The 20,156-nt window shown below is 42.6% G+C and overlaps 1 protein-coding gene across 3 annotated transcripts in view; it reads left to right on the top strand.

Moving 5' to 3' along the window:
- Positions 1–20,156, top strand: part of LOC120312223 — a 58,587-nt gene that overhangs the window by 17,585 nt on the left and 20,846 nt on the right. For 2 of the 3 annotated variants that reach the window (XM_039352625.1, XM_039352627.1), the window contains exons 7-13: positions 1,404–1,475; positions 3,040–3,078; positions 3,575–3,610; positions 5,738–5,773; positions 7,704–7,742; positions 8,250–8,318; positions 14,748–14,774. In XM_039352625.1, coding sequence (XP_039208559.1) covers positions 1,404–1,475; positions 3,040–3,078; positions 3,575–3,610; positions 5,738–5,773; positions 7,704–7,742; positions 8,250–8,318; positions 14,748–14,774 — 318 coding nt within the window. The remainder of the gene's footprint in view (positions 1–1,403; positions 1,476–3,039; positions 3,079–3,574; positions 3,611–5,737; positions 5,774–7,703; positions 7,743–8,249; positions 8,319–14,747; positions 14,775–20,156) is intronic. The other variant, XM_039352626.1, reaches the window with a different exon arrangement.

A 20,156-nucleotide genomic window follows, 5' to 3' on the forward strand; every position in this document is an offset into this window, starting at 1 on the left:
ACATCTTTTTTACATTGTGGTGACCAAAACTGGATGCAGTATTCCAAGCGTGGCCTTACCAAGGCATTATAAAGTGGTATTAACATTTCATGTGATCTTGATTCTCTCCCTCTGTTAATGCAGCCTGGCACTGTGTTGGCTTTTTTTAGCAGCTGTGGCACATGGCTGGCTCATATTTAAGTGATTGTCCACTAGGACTCCAAGATCCCTCTAACAGTTGCTACTGTTGAGCAAGGAACCACACATACTATACTTGTGCGTTTAGTTTTTCTTGCCTAAATGTAGAACCTTACTTTTTTCACCATTGAATTTCATTTTGTTAGATAGCACCGAATGTTCAGCTCTGTCAAGATCCTTCTCTAGGTCAGTGATTCTCAACCATGGCAAGTTTAAGATGTGTGGACTTCAATTCCCAGAAATCTCCAACCAGCATGTGGGTAGGGAATTTTGGGAGTTGACATTCATATACGTTAAAATTGTCAAAGTTGGGACACACTAAGTTATTATAAATTATAGCTGTTATTACCATATCACGTTGGGATAAGTTATTATAAATTATAGCATCACCATATAACTCTGGCTCCTAATCCTATCTCCATTTTATTTTGTTATATGTATGGTCAGGACCCTTTGGAACCCACCCCAGGGGTAAATGTTTGGCATGGGAAGGGTCCCTATAAATTTCCTTTTCTCTGCTTGTGGTTTTTCTCTCTGCAAAATGCCAAATGGTTTCAATTCAACCATGAGGTCTGAATTGCACTTAAAATGAAGACTGAATGGTAAAAGGAGGGTTTAATATTAGGTTGGGATATGGCTTTTGGAGAAATTCAGTTCTGGCCTTGCAAAGAGGGAAGGAGAAGAAAATGGTCATTCAGCTCTGTATAAGGCAGTGGTTCTCAACCTTTTTATACGGCGACCCCCGGTCACACGGACGCGCCGTGCATGCGTGGCGCTGCCCCCTGAGGGGGGAAAATGGCGGATCGCGTTGTTTGGCGACCCCCGTAAAATGGTCGTTCGACCCCAAATGGGGTCGCGACCCATAGGTTGAGAACCGCTGGTATAAGGGATGAGAAAGACGATCAGACTAGCCCCAACATGACTTGTCACTAAAAAGGAGTAATGAAGCTTTGGATGGGTCTTCAAGTTTCTGCTACTAAATCTGACAACAATATAGTAGCATTCCTGGAATTCTTGCAATGGCTTCCCTTGACCTTGGTTGCTTCAAAGCGTTGATGTGGCTTTGTGTACCTTCTCTGATGATGTGAGGCCATTCACATCAATATCCTCACCAGTTTATGTTAATGGACTGCAGTGGACCAGACAAAGCCTATCTGGATATTTATGTTATACAGTGGCACAATGTAGTTATGAAACAGGATAATGGTATTTGTCCTTCACTGTAGGCTCTCGTACAGAGGATGGTCAGTGTTCTTAAGGGAATATCATATGGTGATCAACTGATATATAAAATGATAGTAAGTACACACACACTTAAGCTCTCTTCTATGTCTTCTATGTTATCCTTCTTAGATATAATTTGATCTGACCTCTTGAGCCTCACTCCCACCAAAGGATCTCCAGATAGTTCAGGAAGAATTCCATCAGGATGCTATAAGCTCTTGGGAACATTTGAAGGAGAGCATCCTTTTGACAATTGAAAGAATCCGGCTTCATAGGTCTTCCCCGTAGCTCAGGAAAAAGGCTTAAAAGAGAATGTCAGGAAACGTTTAGAATGGCTGCACAATGATGTGTCTTTTAAGAATAAAAATATCACAAAATGGAAACTAAGCAAGGAGAGAAGCAACCTAGAACTAAGGAGAAACTTCCTGACAGTTAGAACAATTAACCAGTGGAACAACCCTGCCTCCAGAGGTGGTGAATGCTCCAACACTGGAAGTTTTTAAGAAGAGACTGGACAGCCATTTGTCCGAAATGGTGTAGGGTTTCCTGCCTGAGCAGGGGGTTGGACTAGATGACCTCCAAGGTCCCTTCCAACTTTACTGTTATGGATCATTGCACAGTCAGCCAGATGTTCAGACTGGATTTGGCATTTTGTCTACCTATCGAGTCCTTACCCAGGACCTGGGATAGGCAGATGTGGATGTTTGATGGTATTACAGGTATCGTCGCAGGATGTAAGCAGTTCCTAGCAAGGCTGCCTTTTGCAATTGACTAATGGCAAATTTGTCAATGCCAATGGTGTTCAAATGGTGCTCCAGTTGTTTTGGGATTGCACCCAAGGTGCCTATGACTATTGGTACTACCCTTGCTTGCTTTGCCACAGTCTTTCTATTTCTATTTGTAGGTCTTTGTATTTTGTTATTTTCTCCAGCTCTTTCTCTTCTATTCTGCTATCTCCAGGCACTGCCACGTCCACTATCCAGACTTTTTTGTCTTTCTTATCGACAATTGTTAAGTCTGGGGTGTTATGTTGCAGGTGCTTGTCTGTTTGAATTCTGAAGTCCCAGAGCAGTTTAATTTTATCATTTTCTATGACTTTCTCTATTACTACTACTATTATTATTATTATTATTATTATTATTATTATTATTATTATTATTATTATTACAAGTGAAAGAAACAATGATAGTATGGGCAAAGATGGCAGGTAATCTCTGTGATTTTATATCCAATCCACAGATCCTTAGAAAAGAAGTTTTCTAGATGTATTTCCTGAATTACCAATTAAATATCTCTACACCATTTGTCTGAAATCGTATAGAGTTTCCTGCCTGAGCAGGGGGTTGGACTAGATGACCTCCAAGATCCCTTCCAACTTTATTATTATTATTATTATTATTACTACTACTACTACTACTATAAAAACATTTTGCTCACAATAACAAGAAGTCTCAGAATGCTATTAATTCATGAGTCTTTTAAGCGTTATCATTTCTGCTTAGAAGGGCACAGTTCCTACCTGGAGAATGAAAGATATAGATGAAGATGATATTGAAGTATTGGAGTTATCTGTGATGATATAGTTATTGATAATTACCTTATCAGAATAGAACTGACCTCCCTTCATTTCCTTTGTAGAAGGCATTCGTCAGACGAGGTCTTCTGGCTGAACTGGTGGTAAGTAGCTTTGATTTACGTTCTTCCGTTTCTTTCTTTAATTTCTTCTTGCCTCTGAACAAGCACCTTTACATTTTTTATTTTATTTTAAGCAGCTTAAAGCAACCAATTTACTGCTTTTGAGACAAAAATAAAACCCACCAGCTTAATTGGACAGAGGTTTCTCCTGGGACTGAGTGCTAAATAAAAAAAATGTTGATCTTTGACATGGATGTCCCTGTGAGGACTATTTCTCTGTACATAGTGTAGTTGTGTGAATGTGGGAGCAGACTGAAAAGAGAAATAAAAGAACAAAGGGCCTCAGGATGCTGTTAATCCATGTTTGTCTTTTTGGTCCCAGATCACTTCCTGCTGTAATAAGTAATGTATGTTTGCTATCTGGAAGAATGAAGAAATTCAATTTTATGTGATATGAAATGGCAGAGATAGCATAGCTGGGAAAATCATGTATGTTCTCGTGTGAGAATAGAGCTCATGTCCTTTATTTCCATTGTAGAATAAACTGAGTGAGGAACATATGTTGGAAATAATTGTAAGTAGCCCTTTCACCATCTTCCCTCTTTCCTTGTGAAATATCTTTCTTGCGTGCGATCAAGCAACCTGTCATGGTTCCGACAGCAGAGACGAATAAAGCAGAACTCCGAGGCTTGCAAATTCCTCAAAGAACATGTTTATTAGTTACAAAGTATTGGCACGGTCAAAAGTGAAACCAAGTCTGGATACACAAGTAACAGTTTCCCAATACAAAGCCAAACATCCCACCCAATTTACTATGCAAGCAACTACATTCCCCAATATGATTATTTGGCAGGCTTTTGATGCAACACCCAGTCTCTAGGCAGCCAATGACCTTGGTTCCCATGGGACCAAAGATTATTATGACTAACTAAGCACCTGAACAACCCCTCTCCCTCCATTCTATGTGGCAACTGAAAATGAGAAGAAATCATGATTGCAGCCATGCTCATTTGTAGAGTTGACACAGACCTTTTCAGATTCCACCCCATACTCACAAAAATTTAGGAGTTATATACAAAGTACTGAGATATACTCAAGTTATATATTTGGGAGGACAGTTACCTTGTTTTATGATGAAAGCCATAATACTGATTCTTAAAAAGACATTGCACACTTCCCACCCATCCTCAAAATTCGTCGGGTGGGTGGTGGTGTGTTGAGTAGTTAAGTAAGGGTTTTAGGAGTCAGGATGACCTACATCTTTTTTGAACCTTTTTTTCTGACCAGAAAATACTCTGAATCTGAGCTGATGTTCTTGTAGCAGCTGGAAGAAGAAATGAGATGTGATTGTGGGATTTCAATATCCCTTTTCCTCACATGGCTACACTGAAAATCAAGAGCACATTTGCATTAAGAGGGGGAAGAGGCAAAGGAAGTCGTGCGATTGGTTGTTCGTATGGAGCTGTATTTGAATTCTGAGCAGCTGATTGGTTCTCTTGTTGATTAGTCATTCAAATGGTCTGGTTTCTTACATATTCATATGCTGGATCGAAATCAATGTGCTTGTTCATTGTTCCTTTGGTAGAATATCAGGTCTCGATGAATTCTCGTGTACGGTGGGTGTTGACATGCCTAATGATTTTTATTCATTCCCAATCGAACTGGTGTTGTTTATTATCAATGTGGTTTGAGATCAGGGATTTTTGGTCATGCCGTTTAACTGCTAGTTGATGTTCATAAACTCGTGTTTTCAATTGCTTTCCTGCTTGTCCCACATAGACTTGGTTATAATTGATTTTGTATATTATGTTGCTGTTGTCTTCTTTTTGTATTTTGTCTTTGATTGATATTGATCTAGATCCAGCATATGAATATGTAAGAAACCAGATCGTTCGAACTGCCAGTCAACAAGAGAACCAATCAGCTGCTCAGAATTTAAATATAGCTCCTAACAAACAACCAATCAAACAACCAATTGACCACACTGGCACACAAGACATTTGTAATCTAAAGAGAATAGGACAGTGATGGCGAACCTTTTAGAGACCGAGTGCCCAAACTGCAACCCAAAACCCACTTATGCACCGTCGAGTGCCGGGTGCGTGTGGCCCATTGGGTGGGCATAGCCCATTGGGTGGGCGTGGCCCATTGGGTGGGTGTGGCTGCGGTGATAACGGCAGACTGGGTGGGACTAAAAAGTTCAATCAATCAATTCCAAATTTGAAAGATCTTTTTTTTTCTGCGAGAAGTTGAAATTGACTGAACCTTTTTTTTTTTTTTGCACATGGTGGCGGAGGCCTAAAGCGAAAAAGTTTTATAAAACTCAGCTGAAGGGCTAGGACTGGGGCAACGGTGCGCTTGCCCACAGAGAGGGCTCCGAGTGCCACCTCTGGCACCAGTGCCATAGGTTCGCCACCACTGGAATAGGACAAGAAAATCCTGCTTATGATGTTCGCTAGTTCGATAATGAAACATTTAGAAACTATATTGAAACAAGCTTGGGAGAGCAAGACCCTGAACACTGTTAATTCAAATTTGGTTTTTTTAGACTAAGCACTGTATGTTTTGATAAGAAATATGTGTGTCCTAGGTGGAGGGAAGCAGCATGTAAATGATATCTAAGACGGTAGTGGTGGCAGGGAAAGAGAGGTTCTGCATGTCCATGTCAGAATGGAATTTGATGTAGTTGTTTCCTTTGTAGAATGCTTTGAAAGCAGGGGAAATTGTTAAATTAATGGTAAGTAGCCTTTTGTTTATCTTCTGCCTTTTTCCTGAGTGATATTGAGATGTTGAGATATATGTTGAGACTCTAGAACAGCGGTTCTCAACCTGTGGGTCGGGACCCCATTTGGGGTTGAATGACCATTTCACGGGGGTCGCCAAACAACGCAGTCCACCATTTTTTCCCCTTTATCCTTAGCTGTGCTACTCCCTTTTATTCTATTGGCTTTTGAAAGCCAATAGAATAGACTCTCTTGAATAGAGTCTAATTCTATTGGCTTTCAAAAGCCAATAGGAATTGTCCAGGCTGCCTCTGCCCTGCTGAGCCCACCAAAAGCCCCATTCTGCAAACAGTGCTGCAAGTTGTCTGCAGTGAAGGCGAGCTGTCTGGAAGTTTCCACCCCTCCCTGCTGAGCAACTACTAAAAATGTAAGTAAAAGAGGGCCAGGGGTGGGAGGTGGGAGGCCGGCGGGTGCAGGGAGGGTTGCTGGCGCGTGTGGGGCCCGGCGGGTGCCTTACCTCCCTTGGGCTGGGCCAGCTGGTGGCCCAGCTGGTGGTTGGCCTGCGCTGTCTCTGCTGCTTGCCAGCTACACTTCGGCTGGCGCAGAGGGTGGCATCACGCATGCGCGGTGCTCCCAGGCAGGGAAAGTCTTTGACTTATGACCAGTTGGGTAGTCCTCGACTTACGACCGGTTGGGGTCGCAGCATTAAAAAGGTTGAGAACCACTGCTCTAGAAAGAGTACAGAGAAGAGCAACAAAGATGATTGGGGGACTGGAGGCTAAAACATAAAAGGAATGGTTGCTGGAATTGGGGATGTCTAGTTTAATGAAGAGAAGGACCAGGGGGGACATGATAGCAGTCTTCCTATATTTGAAGGGTTCCCACAAAGAAGGGAGGGGAGTCAAACTATTTTCCAAAGCGCCTGAAGGCAGGACAAGAAGCAACGGATGGAAACTAATCAAGGAGAGAAGCAACCTAGAACTAAGGAGAAACTTCCTGACTGTTAGAACAAATAACCAGTGGAACAACCTGCCTCCAGAAGCGGTGAATGCTCCAACACTGGAAGTTTTAAAGGAGAGACTGGACAGCCATTTGTCCAAAATGGTTAGGGTTTCCTGCCTGAGCAGGGGGTTGGACTAGAAGACCTCCAAGATCCTTCCAACATCATCACCATCATCATCATCATCATCATCATCATCATCATCGTCATTATTATTATTATTATGGATCATCGCACAGTCAGCCAGATGTTCAGACTGGATTTGGCATTTTGTCTACCTATCGAGTCCTTACCCAGGACCTGGGATAGGCAGATGTGGATGTTTGATGGTATTACAGATATCGTCGCAGGATGGAAGCAGTTCCTAATAAGGCTGCCTTTTGCAATTGACTAATAGCGAATTTGTCAATGCCAATGGTGTTCAAGTGGTGCTCCAGTTGTTTTGGGATTGCACCCAAGGAGCCTATGACTATTGGTACTACCCTTGCTTGCTTTTGCCACAGTCTTTCTATTTCTATTTGTAGGTCTTTGTATTTTGTTATCTTCTTCAGTTCTTTCTCATCTATTCTGCTCTCTCCAGGCATTGCTTGAGCCCTGACTGCCCAATCTATTAACAGATCTTTTTTGTCAGCAAGCATTTTATTTTTTGAAACAGAAATCGAATACATGCATTATTCCACTGAATTCTCCGGGCAGATTTTGGTTGTGTAAAAGTGGAAGAATATTGAAAAAAGAACAAAACAAAGTGTTTCAGAGCACAGTTCATCCAGGGGTACCTTTTCTGCCCTATCTATCCCTGTTCTGATAAAAAAATGTACATATCTCCTCTGTAGAATGAAGTGATTTACATATATGATATCAAAGATTGTAGTGATGGCATAGTTGGAGAAATCATGTGTGATATCTTTTCAGAATAAAAGTAACACCTTTTGTTTGTGTTATAGAATATGGATAAAGATCAAAATGATATTCCTGAGTTAATGGTAAGTAGATTTTGTTCATATTTGGTGCTTTCTTTGAATAATATTCTTCTTTCATGCAATAAACCATCCCTTTTGTTATTCCACACCTCATAAAAGCATCTTCAGAAAACCACAGAACAGAAACAGAGCAAGCAAGGCCAAGACATTGCACCTGTTTCGACTCTCCTTCTTAAAGCAGCTTCAAACAACTACTATTCTCCTTAAAACAACACTGACTCCAAAGTGGAGTGATGGTCCCTCTAGGGACTGAGTAGCAGACACAGAAAGGTGTATTTTGGAATTGTGCCTAAAGGACACTTTTGGGATGGGGAGGTTTCTCCAAAGTTACTTTTCTCTGCTTGTATTTTTTCCTCCCTGCAAAATGGTAAATTGTTGGCTCAAATGGTCTTTTGCTAGTAAGAGTTCTTTCCACATTTCCCTTCCCAGATTAATTTTATCTGAACATGTTTGGAAACTCAGTCTGACTTTGTTCTTCTTGAAAAAAAAAAAACCTCTTCTTCCTTATAGTTAATCAGAAAAAAGATAACACCCATTATCAAGAAAGCTGAGGTTGGCGAAGGACTGTCTAAACTGATAGTAAGTAGATAAGCACTTAACTTGTCTCATTTCTTCTATGTTTTCCATGTTATCCTTCTTAGATGTGACCACAATAGCTCTTTTGAGACTCATTTAACAGACAGGATTAACAGACATTCCAGGAAGAATTCCCCCAAGAAATTAAAAACTCTTGGGAATATTTAAAGGAGAGCATCATTATGACTATAATTAAAATTTGAGAGATTCTAATTTCATAGGTCTTCCCTGTGGCTTAGAGCAGGGGTCCCAACCATGAGTCTGGAGAGCAACACTGGTCGGTGGATCGCCAGGAATAGTCCACACAAGCAAGCAAAGCCCCATTCGTACACAGACAGGATGCAGGCAGTGTGCGATACCACACACACTCCAGTCCATGAAAAAACCACTCTCCATGGAACTGGTCCACGGCGTTCAAAGAAAAGTTTGGGGGCCACTGACTTAGAAGAAAGTGTCATGGTTCCAACAGACAGAGACGAATAAAGCAGAAGTCCAAGGTTTGAGAATTCCTCAAAGAACATGTTTCTTAGTTACAAAGTATCGGCACAGTCAAAAGTGAAACCAAGTCTGAATACACAAGTAACAATTGTTACTAGAAAGAGTACAGAGAAGAGCAACAAAGATGATTAGGGGACTGGAGGCTAAAACATATAAGGAACGGTTGCTAGAATTGGGTATGTCTAGTTTAATGAAGAGAAGGACGAGGGGGGACATGATAGCAGTCTTCCAATATCTCAGGGGTTGCCCCAAAGAAGAGGGAGTCAAGCTATTCTCCAAAGCACCTGAAGGCAGGACAAGAAGCAATGGGTGGAAACTCAACAAGGAGAGAAGCAACCTAGAACTAAGGAGAAACTTCCTGACAGTGAGAACAATTAATCAGTGGAACAGCCTGCCTCCAGAAGCAGTAAATGCTCCAACACTGGAAGTTTTTAAGAAGAGACTGGACAGCCATTTATCTGAAATGGTGTAGGGTTTCCTGCCTGAGCAGGGGGTTGGACTAGATGACCTCCAAGGTCCCTTCCAACTTTACTACTACTACTACTACTATTATTATAATTATCCAATTACAAAGTATATTGTCCCACCCACAAAACCATGAAAGCAACTACTTTCCCCCAGAAAGACTTAAAGAAAAAGACAAGAAACTCCATAAATATTTGCACTTTTCCTGAAGGTATCTGTTCATTCTACCTAATTGGATAAAGTAGGCATGCTTTAAAGTGCCTTCCCATAAAAGTTGCCATCTAGGCCAGTGTTTTTCAGATGTATAGGCTTCAACTCCCAGAATTCCCCAGCTTGTATGCTGGCTGTGGAATTCTGGGAGTTGAAGTCTGCATTTCTTAAAACTGCCAGGTTCAAGAAACACTGATGTAGAATTCCTATTTCAATGCCACTGACCTAGAGGTCCTGTCATGGTTCCGAAAGATGAAACTCTTCAAAGAACTTTGAGGCATTGTTTACCTTAAAGAATCTTTAATCGAGCAGCATAGCTTCAGCATGTACATGGTCGAAGCCAAAATCTGACTTCCCCTCCCTTCAGCACATAGATCAAAGCACAATTCCCTCTTACAACTAACAGTCATAAATCACATTCTCCAATTAGTTTGAAATCCTGGCTTTCCTCCAAGTTCTTTATCCCGCCATGCATTCTCAGCTCTTATTACAATATTGTATGTCTAACTAACTCCCATCACATTCCTCCCCCTCCCCCAGTATCATCTAATTCTAAGAGTAAAGTATAAGAAAGAAAAAGGCTGCATCTCCATATGTTGTCAAAGCAAGAACATCCAATGTTAGCAGTGTTGACAGTTTCTTTTCCATAGCAGCCCCTGCCCTCTGGAACACTTTTCCCATTGCGATTCAGCAGGTCTCTTAGAATCTACTTTTTTTCACCATCCAGAAGGCTCTGAAGACCATGATTTTCCCCTGAGCACTGGGAGAAGGTGAGGTTGGAGCCTGAAGATGGTGATGTCATCTAGGTTGGAGAATGGTTTGTCTTGCTCTTTGCTTTTATTTTCTATGGAGATTCTCAGTCGTGCAGGTCATGGTTGTCCCAAAGGTGCTTTTTCAAAAGACAACTGGACTTTGTTTTTCCTTGAAGATGTGAAGTTCTGAAGAAACTTCTTGGATGAGAAGCAAAATACCTTCAAGGAAAAAGAAAGTCCAGTTGCTGTCAACTTTAGAATGAGCATGGCTGCAGCCATTTTTTCCTTCTCATTTCTAGTTGACACATAGCACGTAGATAAAACAGACTTTTTCTCTTGGACTTTCTCTCATGGGAACCAAGGTCATCGGCTGCTCCTGAGACTGTGGGCTGGGCATTTCCTGAAAAGCCCACCAACTATCTGCATGGGGAAATATAGTTGCTTGCATAGCCTTAGGGATGGGATTTTTTAAACTTTGTATTGGGGAATTGTTATGCATCTCTTCAGACATGGTTTCACTTTTGAAGTGCCGATACTTTGTATCAATAAACATGTTCTTTGAGGAATTGCAAGCTATTTGTCTCTGTCTGTCGGAACCTTGACAGTTGCCTTTTGAAGAAGCACCTTTGCGACTTTGCTTTTATTGCATTTGTAGTGTTTTGGTTTCGAGCCACTGCTGTGAGCTACTCAGAGTTGTGTACCTTAAGATGTGTGGTCATATCTTAAAGGAATTGATGAACTAAAGAAATATGTATGTAGCGGAGCTGGGGTGAAAATGGGGCCGTCTGAGAGGTTTTGTGGGAGCCTGCCGATCCATTAGGGAAATGAGCTCTGGCAGCTGCTGTGAGTCTGGAGGTGGGGTGTGGCTCTGAGGAAGGAAGAAAAGGGAGGAGGAAGTCAATGGGGAAGAAGAGAGAAAGAGACCAGAAGGTGGCATTTGGCTGGACATCAAGCAGAACCAGCTGAGCAAAGAGAGAGAGAGAGAGAGTAGCTTATTGGAGCCTGCCATCCAGAGCCAGCTGAGCGAAGAGAGAGAGAGAGTAGCTTATTGGAGCCTGCCGTCCAGAGCCAGCTGAGCAAAGAGAGAGAGAGAGTAGCTTATTGGAACCTGCCGTCCAGAGTCAGCTGAGCAAAGAGAGAGAGAGAGAGAGAGAGAGTAGCTTATTGGAGCCTGCCGTCCAGAGCCAGCTGAGCAAAGAGAGAGAGAGAGAGAGTACCTTATTGGAGCCTTCCGTCCAGAGCCAGCTGAGTGAAGAGAGAGAGAGAGAGAGAGTAGCTTATTGGAGCCTGCCGTCCAGAGCCAGCTGAGTGAAGAGAGAGAAATTAGCTTATTGGAGCCTGCCGTCCAGAGCCAGCTGACCAGAGAGAGAGAGAGAGAGAGTAGCTTATTGGAGCCTGCCATCCAGAGCCAGCTGAGTGAAGAGAAAGAGAGAGATTAGCTTATTGGAGCCTGCCATCCAGAGCTAGCTGAGCAAAGAGAGAGAGAGAGAGTAGCTTATTGGAACCTGCCGTCCAGAGTCAGCTGAGGAGAGAGAGAGAGAGAGAGAGAGAGAGAGAGAGAGAGAGAGAGAGAGAGAGAGAGAGAGAGAGTAGCTTATTGGAGCCTGCCGTCCAGAGCCAGCTGAGTGAAGAGAAAGAGAGAGATTAGCTTATTGGAGCCTGCCATCCAGAGCCAGCTGAGCAAAGAGAGAGAGAGAGTAGCTTATTGGAACCTGCCGTCCAGAGTCAGCTGAGCAAAGAGAGAGAGAGAGAGAGAGAGAGAGTAGCTTATTGGAGCCTGCCGTCCAGAGCCAGCTGAGTGAAGAAAGAGAGAGAGAATTAGCTTATTGGAGCCTGCCGTCCAGAGCTGAGTGAAGAGAGAGAGAGAGATTAGTTTATTGGAGCCTGCCGTCCAGAGTCAGCTGAGCAAAGAGAGAGAGAGAGAGAGTAGCTTATTGGAGCCTGCCATCCAGAGCCAGCTGAGCAAAAAGAGAGAGAGAATTAGCTTATTGGAGCCTGCCGTCCAGAGCTGAGTGAAGAGAGAGAGAGATTAGTTTATTGGAGCCTGCCGTCCAGAGCCAACTGAGTGAAGAGAGAGAGAGAGAGAGTAGCTTATTGGAGCCTGCCGTCCAGAACCAGCTGAGCAAAGAGAGAGAGAGAGTAGCTAATTGGAGCCTGCCGTCCAGAGCCAGCTGAGTGAAGAGACAGAGAAAGAGAGATTAGCTTATTGGAGCCTGCCGTCTAGAGCCAGCTGAGCGAAGAGACAGAGAGAGAGTAAGAAAGTGGGATCTTTGCATTTTTCTGCTTTGTTGCAGGCAAGCTGGACGAAGAGCGGGGATAGAGAGCGAGAGTAGCTTGCTGAAGTTTTTATTATTTTTCTTCTTTGTTGCGAGCAGGCCATATAAAGAGAGGGAGAGAGGGTAGATTGGGGAGTTTTATTTCTTCTCCCTTGTTGGAGCAAGCCGGGTGGAGGGAGAGCCAGGAAAGAGTTTGACTGGGTTGAGGGTATGTCTTTTAGTGGGAAGTAGAGGGGTTTTTATAGGATCAGCTGGAGGAAGCAAAAAGGAGATAAGGAAGGGAGGGGGGATTGCATATAGTGAGGGCAGAGAGAGACGAGGAGACTGGATAAGGGAGGACCCTGTGAGCTCCAGAGTGGGACTGATTACCATCGTCTTAGGCAAGTTGCTGTCACTAGAGACTGACTGCCATAGTCTTAGATAAGTTGCTGTCACCAGAGGCTAACTACCATCGCTCTAGGCAAATTGCTGTTACCAGAGACTGAATAACATTGGCTTAGGCAAGTTGCTGTCACCAGAGGCTGACTACCATCGTCATGGACAAGTTGCTGTTACCAGAGAGTGGCTAACATTGTCCTAAGCAAGTTGCTGTTACCAGGGACTGACTACCATCGTCCCCCTGTAAGTTCTTTCTGCCTGAGATCAACTATCATCATTCCACATGAGTTACCGTCAAGAGAGATCGACCATCACCGCCCCATGTGCATGGCTACCAACCATGACTGAGCATCACCGTGCTATGTGCCCTGTCAGGCAGAGGTGCCAACATGAGAGACGCTTGGGCTGGCAGTCAGCCAAAGAGGAGGACCCGGACTTTTGCGGTCTCTTCAAGTGTATAAAAAAACCCTAACTCTTTACAAAAGCTGATTAATCATATGTCTGTTTGATAGAAGTCCCCCCAAGTCTTTGCTGATGAAAACAAAAGAAACCCTCAAAGAACAGTCTTAATGTGTGTCTCTTTGGCTCCGATTATTCTATGTTCTGATAGGAATAGCACGTTTTCTATCTGAGGAATGAAGTACAAATATAATTAACAATATAAATATATGATATTGATATATAAAGTTGAAGATGGCAATGATAGCATGGTCATGTATTTTTAGATTATTGGAAAGTAGCCATTTCCTTGGATCACTGCAGGTACGTGCTGGGTCTGTTTGTTGCTGTTGCCTATTCCTTTTGGTTGGAATGGCTTGATCTACTCTACTCAAACCATTCCACTGACATTAGTACTCTCTGTAATGCTCATGGACCCACTCTTTTTTTTTAAATTTTACAAATTTTATTTATAATACAATTAAAAACAAACAAACATTGGATTTAACGTGACATTCCAGTATATACATTTTTATCAGATTATTCCACTTTTTACAATCAATTCTTCATCTCTACATATACATCTAAGTCAGTGGTTCTCAACCTGTGGGTCGGGACCCCATTTGGGGTCAAACGACCATTTCATGGGAGTCGCCAAACAACGCAGTCCACCATTTTTTCCCCCTTTTCCTTGGCTGTGCTACTCCCTTTTATTCTATTGGCTTTTGAAAGCCAATAGAATAGACTCTCTTGAATAGAGTCTAATTCTATTGGCTTTCAAAAGCCAATAGGAATTGTCCAGGCTGTCTCTGCCCTGCTGAGCCCGCCAAAAGTCCCATTCTGCAAACGGTGCTGCACCAGTTGAGTAGTCCTCGACTTACGACTGGTTGAGTAGTCCTCGACGTTACAACCGGTTGGGGGTCACGGCATTAAAAAGGTTGAGAACCACTGATCTAAGTTTTATATATAATACTTATTCTAAAATAACATATATTTCTATCTTAACATTCATCTTTAATCCCAACCGTCCTCTTCGAATTCCTCAGCGGTAAAATTTATCCCAGGTTTCATAATAAACTGATCCACATTTGTCTTTTAATATCATTGTGAGCCTGTCCATTTCCGCACAGGCTAATATTTTATGTATTAACTCTTCCTCCGTGGGAATTTCCTTGCTCTTCCATTTTTGCGCAAAAGCAAGCCTAGCTGCAGTCAGGATGCGTAGCAGCAAGTAGATTGTTCCCTTGTCGTATTTTTCTGTCGTTATTCCCAACAAAAAGAGTTCAGGTTTTAACTCTAAGCTCATGGACCCACTCTTGAACGAAATGTAGTGGCCCAAGTTTGACCCACACAAATCCTCATAGGATACACTACCACGTCATAATCGTAAAGATATCTTTTTGCTTCCATTTTAGAATGGAAATGATGAAAAGGGAAAAAAGGTAAGTAGCTGTTGTTTAATTTTGGATATTCCTTTCTTTCATACTCTTCTTCCATCTGATATGATAACCACCACTAATTATCTTCCTTCTTCCTTAACTAGAAGCATCTCTAGAGCATCATCACAACAGGAAGGGAGAAAGGAGCCTGAATGCTAACAGAAAGAACCAAAATATTTGGCCAGTTTTTACATTTCTTTCCAATATCTGACCCCTCAAAAATAGATCCAGCAGTCACATTGGGGTCAAGGTTCTCCCTGGGGACTGAGCAACAAATGGGGTGGATTTATATCTCACAAATGAAGGCAAAGAAGGAATTTAATGAAGGAGTTTCATCTCTGCCAAGGATGCCCATATGGAAAAAATGGCAAGGCATGTAATGTGCATGATGGTGTCTGCTAAGTTGCGGTGAATTGTGTCAGCAAGGAACGAATTTCATAATTTATGTGATTATACTGTCACATGCTTATCACTGTTTTTTAGTTATTTGGTTTGAACGTGAAAGGAATCAGACCATGTTAACAAAAGTACAGCACATTTGAAATTTGTATATATTTGTATATATTTGTTTTCTGAGGTTTTCGCGGGTGTTTGTATGTAGGTCTTTGGTTATTCGGGTTTTCTCCCATGTAAAATTGAAAGTGTCTTGGCGACGTTTCGACGAAGTCCCATTCGTCATCTTCAGGCTGGTGTTTTCAGCTTCGTGCTTCGAGGAGCAATGTGTGGTCTTAGCTGTTTGTATATATTTGTATATACAGCACATATGAAATTTGTATATAAAATTGAAGATGGCAGCAATCATAGAATTATAATTAGTGGCGGTTATCATATCAGATTAGAACGAATTCTTTCTATATCTGTCAGGCGTGAAAGATCAAGGTCACATGTAAAAATTCAGTTCAATTTAAATTCATGCCTACGCACAGGAATATTCTCAACCAACAGTCTTGGAGTTAAATAAAGTTCAACAGAATTTAAATGGGTTTGGACTAGGCTGATTCCTCTTTTAACTCCATTCCCAGATTCTGCCACACAGAATAAGAGAATAAAAGAGTTGGAAGGTGTAGAGGTGGGGGCCAGGTAGAGGTCGTGTGCAGCAAACTGCCCTTCCAACGCCTGCATGCCTCTTCTCTCTATGTTATCTCATCCCTACACATCACCATGGCAATGTGGGAAAGTACCCCAGGCTGGTATAATGACCTCACCCGCCTGATATCAGCTAGCTTACACCAGAGGATGTTACAGCCAACTGCTCCCTGTTTTGGGCCTCTGGCTTCTATATGCTTAAGGACTGGTAAGGAGTTTAACCAATAAAATGCTATTGCCATGTTAAACTTTTGCTGCTTGGAAAACTGTATAAAAGAATAAACGCTGCGAAGGCGGTCAGCCATTTTTGCACCTTGCAATGACTGAGCACTGATTACTACAGGAAGGGATCTTGGAGGTCTTCTAGTACAACCCCCTGCTCAGGCAGGAAATCCTATGCCAGTGGTTCTCAACCTGTGGGTCGGGACCCCATTTGGGGTCGAATGACCATTTCACGGGGGTCGCCAAACAATGCAGTCCACCATTTTTCCCCCCTTTTCCTTAGCTGTGCTACTCCCTTTTATTCTATTGGCTTTTGAAAGCCAGTAGAATAAACTCTCTTGAATAGAGTCTAATTCTATTGGCTTTCCAAAGCCAATAGGAATTGTCCAGGCTGTCTCTGCCCTGCTGAACCCACCAAAAGTCCCATTCTGCAAACGGTGCTGCACCAGTTGAGTAGTCCTCGACTTACGACCAGTTGGGGGTTGCAGCATTAAAAAGGTTGAGAACCACTGCCCTATACCATTTCAGACAAATGGCTGTCCAGTCTCTTCTTAAAAATCTCCAGGGTTGGAGCATTCCTTCTCCTACAAAAGGAAGCTAACCTGGCTCTCCTGCTACAGCCTCATCCAGCAATTCTAATTTATTGTCATTTACCTGTCATTTTTTATAGAACAGGGTTAGCACCTTGGGAGGGAAACTAATTTTAGAAATGAAGCCCAGGCCTATGGAGACACACAATCCTGATTGCAGGAATAACATGGAAGTTAGCAGTAACAATAAAACTATTCAGCTGTTCAGTTTGAGAAAAGTCTGTGGGCATTTGAGAAAGTTGGTGCTTTACAGATGAACACTGGCAGAGGCTACTGCTTCTCCTCCTCCTCCTCCTCCTCTTCTTCCTCCTCCTCCTCCTCTTCTTCTTCTTCCTCCTCCTCCTCTTCCTCCTCCTCCTCCTCTTCTTCCTCCTCCTCCTCCTCTTCTTCTTCTTCCTCCTCCTCCTCCTCTTCCTCCTCCTCCTCCTCTTCTTCCTCCTCCTCCTCCTCCTCTTCTTCCTCCTCCTCTTTCTCCTCTTCCTCTCCTCCTCCTCTTCCTCTCCTCCTCCTTCTCCTCCTCCTCCTCCTCCTCATTGGAACCTCTTCATCTTGCCTCATCTCCCTTCTGTCATTTGGGCACATTTGTGGGTCAAGACTCCAAGTGGCAGGCCATGGTTTTGCAAATTCTGAGTCATCTGCTCATGCCTTCGCCTCTCTGCTACTTCTCCAGCACCATCCAGTCCTCTTTTCCAATTAATTTCCAGCTGCCCAGCCATCCAAGTCCCAAGTGAGTTTCCATGAAACTCTGTCAGTTTGTTTAGTCAGACATACCTCCTCTCTACTAAACCCGAAAAGGCATTTGCTGACCAACCCATCCAGCCCCACTCCTTACCTCAGCCTCTGCAGACAGCACAGCCACCTCTGATGCCCCAGTTGGAATTTTTTTCCTGCCGAACGTACCAGCTGGGGTAATGCTCAGATGTTGGCTAGGCATATCTCCCTTTCAGTGCCCACCCAATGACTGTCGATTAGTAAAGCTCAGGCAGAAATGCAAGTAGTGACAACGTTGCCTTTGTGCCTAGACAAAATGCCTCAGAGTTGGGGAAATGTGGATGGAATCCAAGAATGAAGTCAACCTGTCAGCCCCACAAGGTAGACCAGACAAAGACACCAATGTTCTATAGGCCAGGACTGGTTTTAGTGTTACTGTTCTAGTAACAGTGTCTAGCACAGTGGTTCTCAACCTTTCTAATGCCACGACCCCATAATACAGTTCCCCATGTTGTGGTGACCCCCAACCACTTATACATCACCGGGTGCCAGGGGCGTGGCCAAAGAAAAGGGGGAAAAAATGGCGGACAGCTTTGTTTGGTGACCCCCGTGAAATGGTCGTTCGACCCCAAATGGGGTCCCGGCCCACAGGTTGAGAACCACTGGTCTAGCAAGTCTGTCCTTATGGATATTTTTGCATGAACCGGAAGAAGAAAATGATTGATGGCCTTGATGGTTGGATAGATTATAGAAAGAAGATAATTATGTTGTAATCATAAAGTAACTGCTGTCAAAAAAACATTGGAGGCTACTTCTTTATGGTATATAACTAACCAAAGAGAGAAGCAGCCTAGAACTAAGGAAAAATTTCCTGACAGTGAGAACAATTACTCAGTGGAACAACCTGCCTCCAGAAGCTATGAATGCTCCAACACTGGAAGGTTTTAAGAAGAGACTGGACAGCCATTTGTCCGAAATGGTGTAGGGTTTCCTGCCTGAGTGTTGGGTTGGCCTAGTTGACTTCCAATGTCCCTTCCATCATCATCATCATCATCATCATCATTATTATTATTTATATGGTTTTATGGTAGAGGGTATAGATTTCCTGCCTGAGCAAGGGGTTGTACTAGAAGACTTCCAAGGTCCCTTCCAACTCTATTATTATTATAATAATAGCCTATGACTATTGGTACTACCCTTGCTTGCTTTTGCCACAGTCTTTCTATTTCTATTTGTAGGTCTTTATATTTTATTATCTTCTCCAGTTCTTTCTCTTCTATTCTGCTATCTCCAGGCACTGCCACGTCCACTATTCAGACTTTTTTGTCTTTCTTATCGACAATTGTTAAGTCTGGGGTGTTTCTCTATTTTATGATCCCACCAGTTTTTGCTTACAGGCAAATGATATTTTTTGCAGATCTTCCAATGGACCATTGTTGCTACTTTGTCATGCCGCTGCTTGTAATCAGTTTGTGCAATCTTCTTGCAACAGCTTACCAAGTGGTCCACTGTTTCTTCAGCTTCTTTGCATAGGCGGCACTTACTGTCTGTTGCTGTCTTCTCAGTTTTGACTTTGTATGCATTTGTCCTTAAGGCTTGGTCTTGTGCAGCCAGAATTAGTCCCTCGGTCTCTTTCTTCAATTTTCCTGCTCTTAGCCATTGCCAGTTTTATTTTATCTGCTTTCCCAGCTATTTTTTTCATGTATTGGCCATGTAGTGCTTTGTCTTCCCATGCCTCTATTCTGTTCTTCATTTGGTCTTTCTTGTAGGCCAGTTTGGTCTCTCCAGTAGTTAGTAAGCCTTCCTGATATACTAATTTCAGTGCATCTTCATCATTGTTCTTCAGATATTCTTCCAAAGCCATTTTTTCTTCTTCAACCATCTGATGTACTTGTAGCATTCCACGCCCACCTATTTGCCTTGGTAGATAAAGTCTATCAATGTCACTGCGTGGATGAAGGGCATGATTCATTGTCATTATTTTTCTGGTCTGCCTATCCATTGCTTTTAGTTCTGCTTGAGTCCAGTCCACTATTCCAGCTGTGTACCTAATGACTGGGATTGCCCAGGTGTTGATTGCCTTTATGGTATTTCCTCCATTGAGTTTGGACTTTAAGATCTTCTTCACTCTCTTGATGTATTCACCTCTAATCTTTTTCTTGACTTCAGTGTGCTTGATGTTGTCAGCTTGAAGGATACCCAAGTATTTGTAGTACTCTTCCTCATCCAGACTCTTAATGTTATTTTCGTGGGGCATCTTGATTCCTTCAGTTTTCACTATTTTTCCTTGTTTGATAGTAAGTGTGGCACATTTGTCCAAGCCAAACTCCATTACAATATCTTGGCTATATATACGGACAGTGTTGAGCAGCGATTCTATTTCATGATGTTTTTCCATACAGCTTCAGATCATCCATGTAAAGGAGGTGGGATAGTCTGGCATGTTTTTGATTTGATAGCCATGTCCTGAGTTATTCAGTATTGTTGACAGAGGAAACAGTGCAATAACAAATAGTAATGGTGATAATGAATCTCCTTGAAATATTCCTCTCTTGATATTAACCTCTCCCAGCTTCTCACCATTGATCTGCAACTGTGTCTTCCATTGTGCCATCGATCTTTGCACAAATTTTCTGATGTTTCTACTGACTCCTGTTATTTCTAGGCACTTTATTATCCAATCATGTGGCAGAGAGTCAAATGCCTTTTTGTAGTCAATCCATGCCACATTCAGGTTGGTCTTCCTTCTCTTGCAGTTTTCCAAGATCATTTTGTC

This window comes from Crotalus tigris, unplaced genomic scaffold (genome assembly GCF_016545835.1).
Source record: "Crotalus tigris isolate CLP2741 ecotype Arizona unplaced genomic scaffold, ASM1654583v1 scf7180000018462.226286, whole genome shotgun sequence".
NCBI classification, from domain to species: Eukaryota; Metazoa; Chordata; class Lepidosauria; order Squamata; family Viperidae; genus Crotalus; species Crotalus tigris.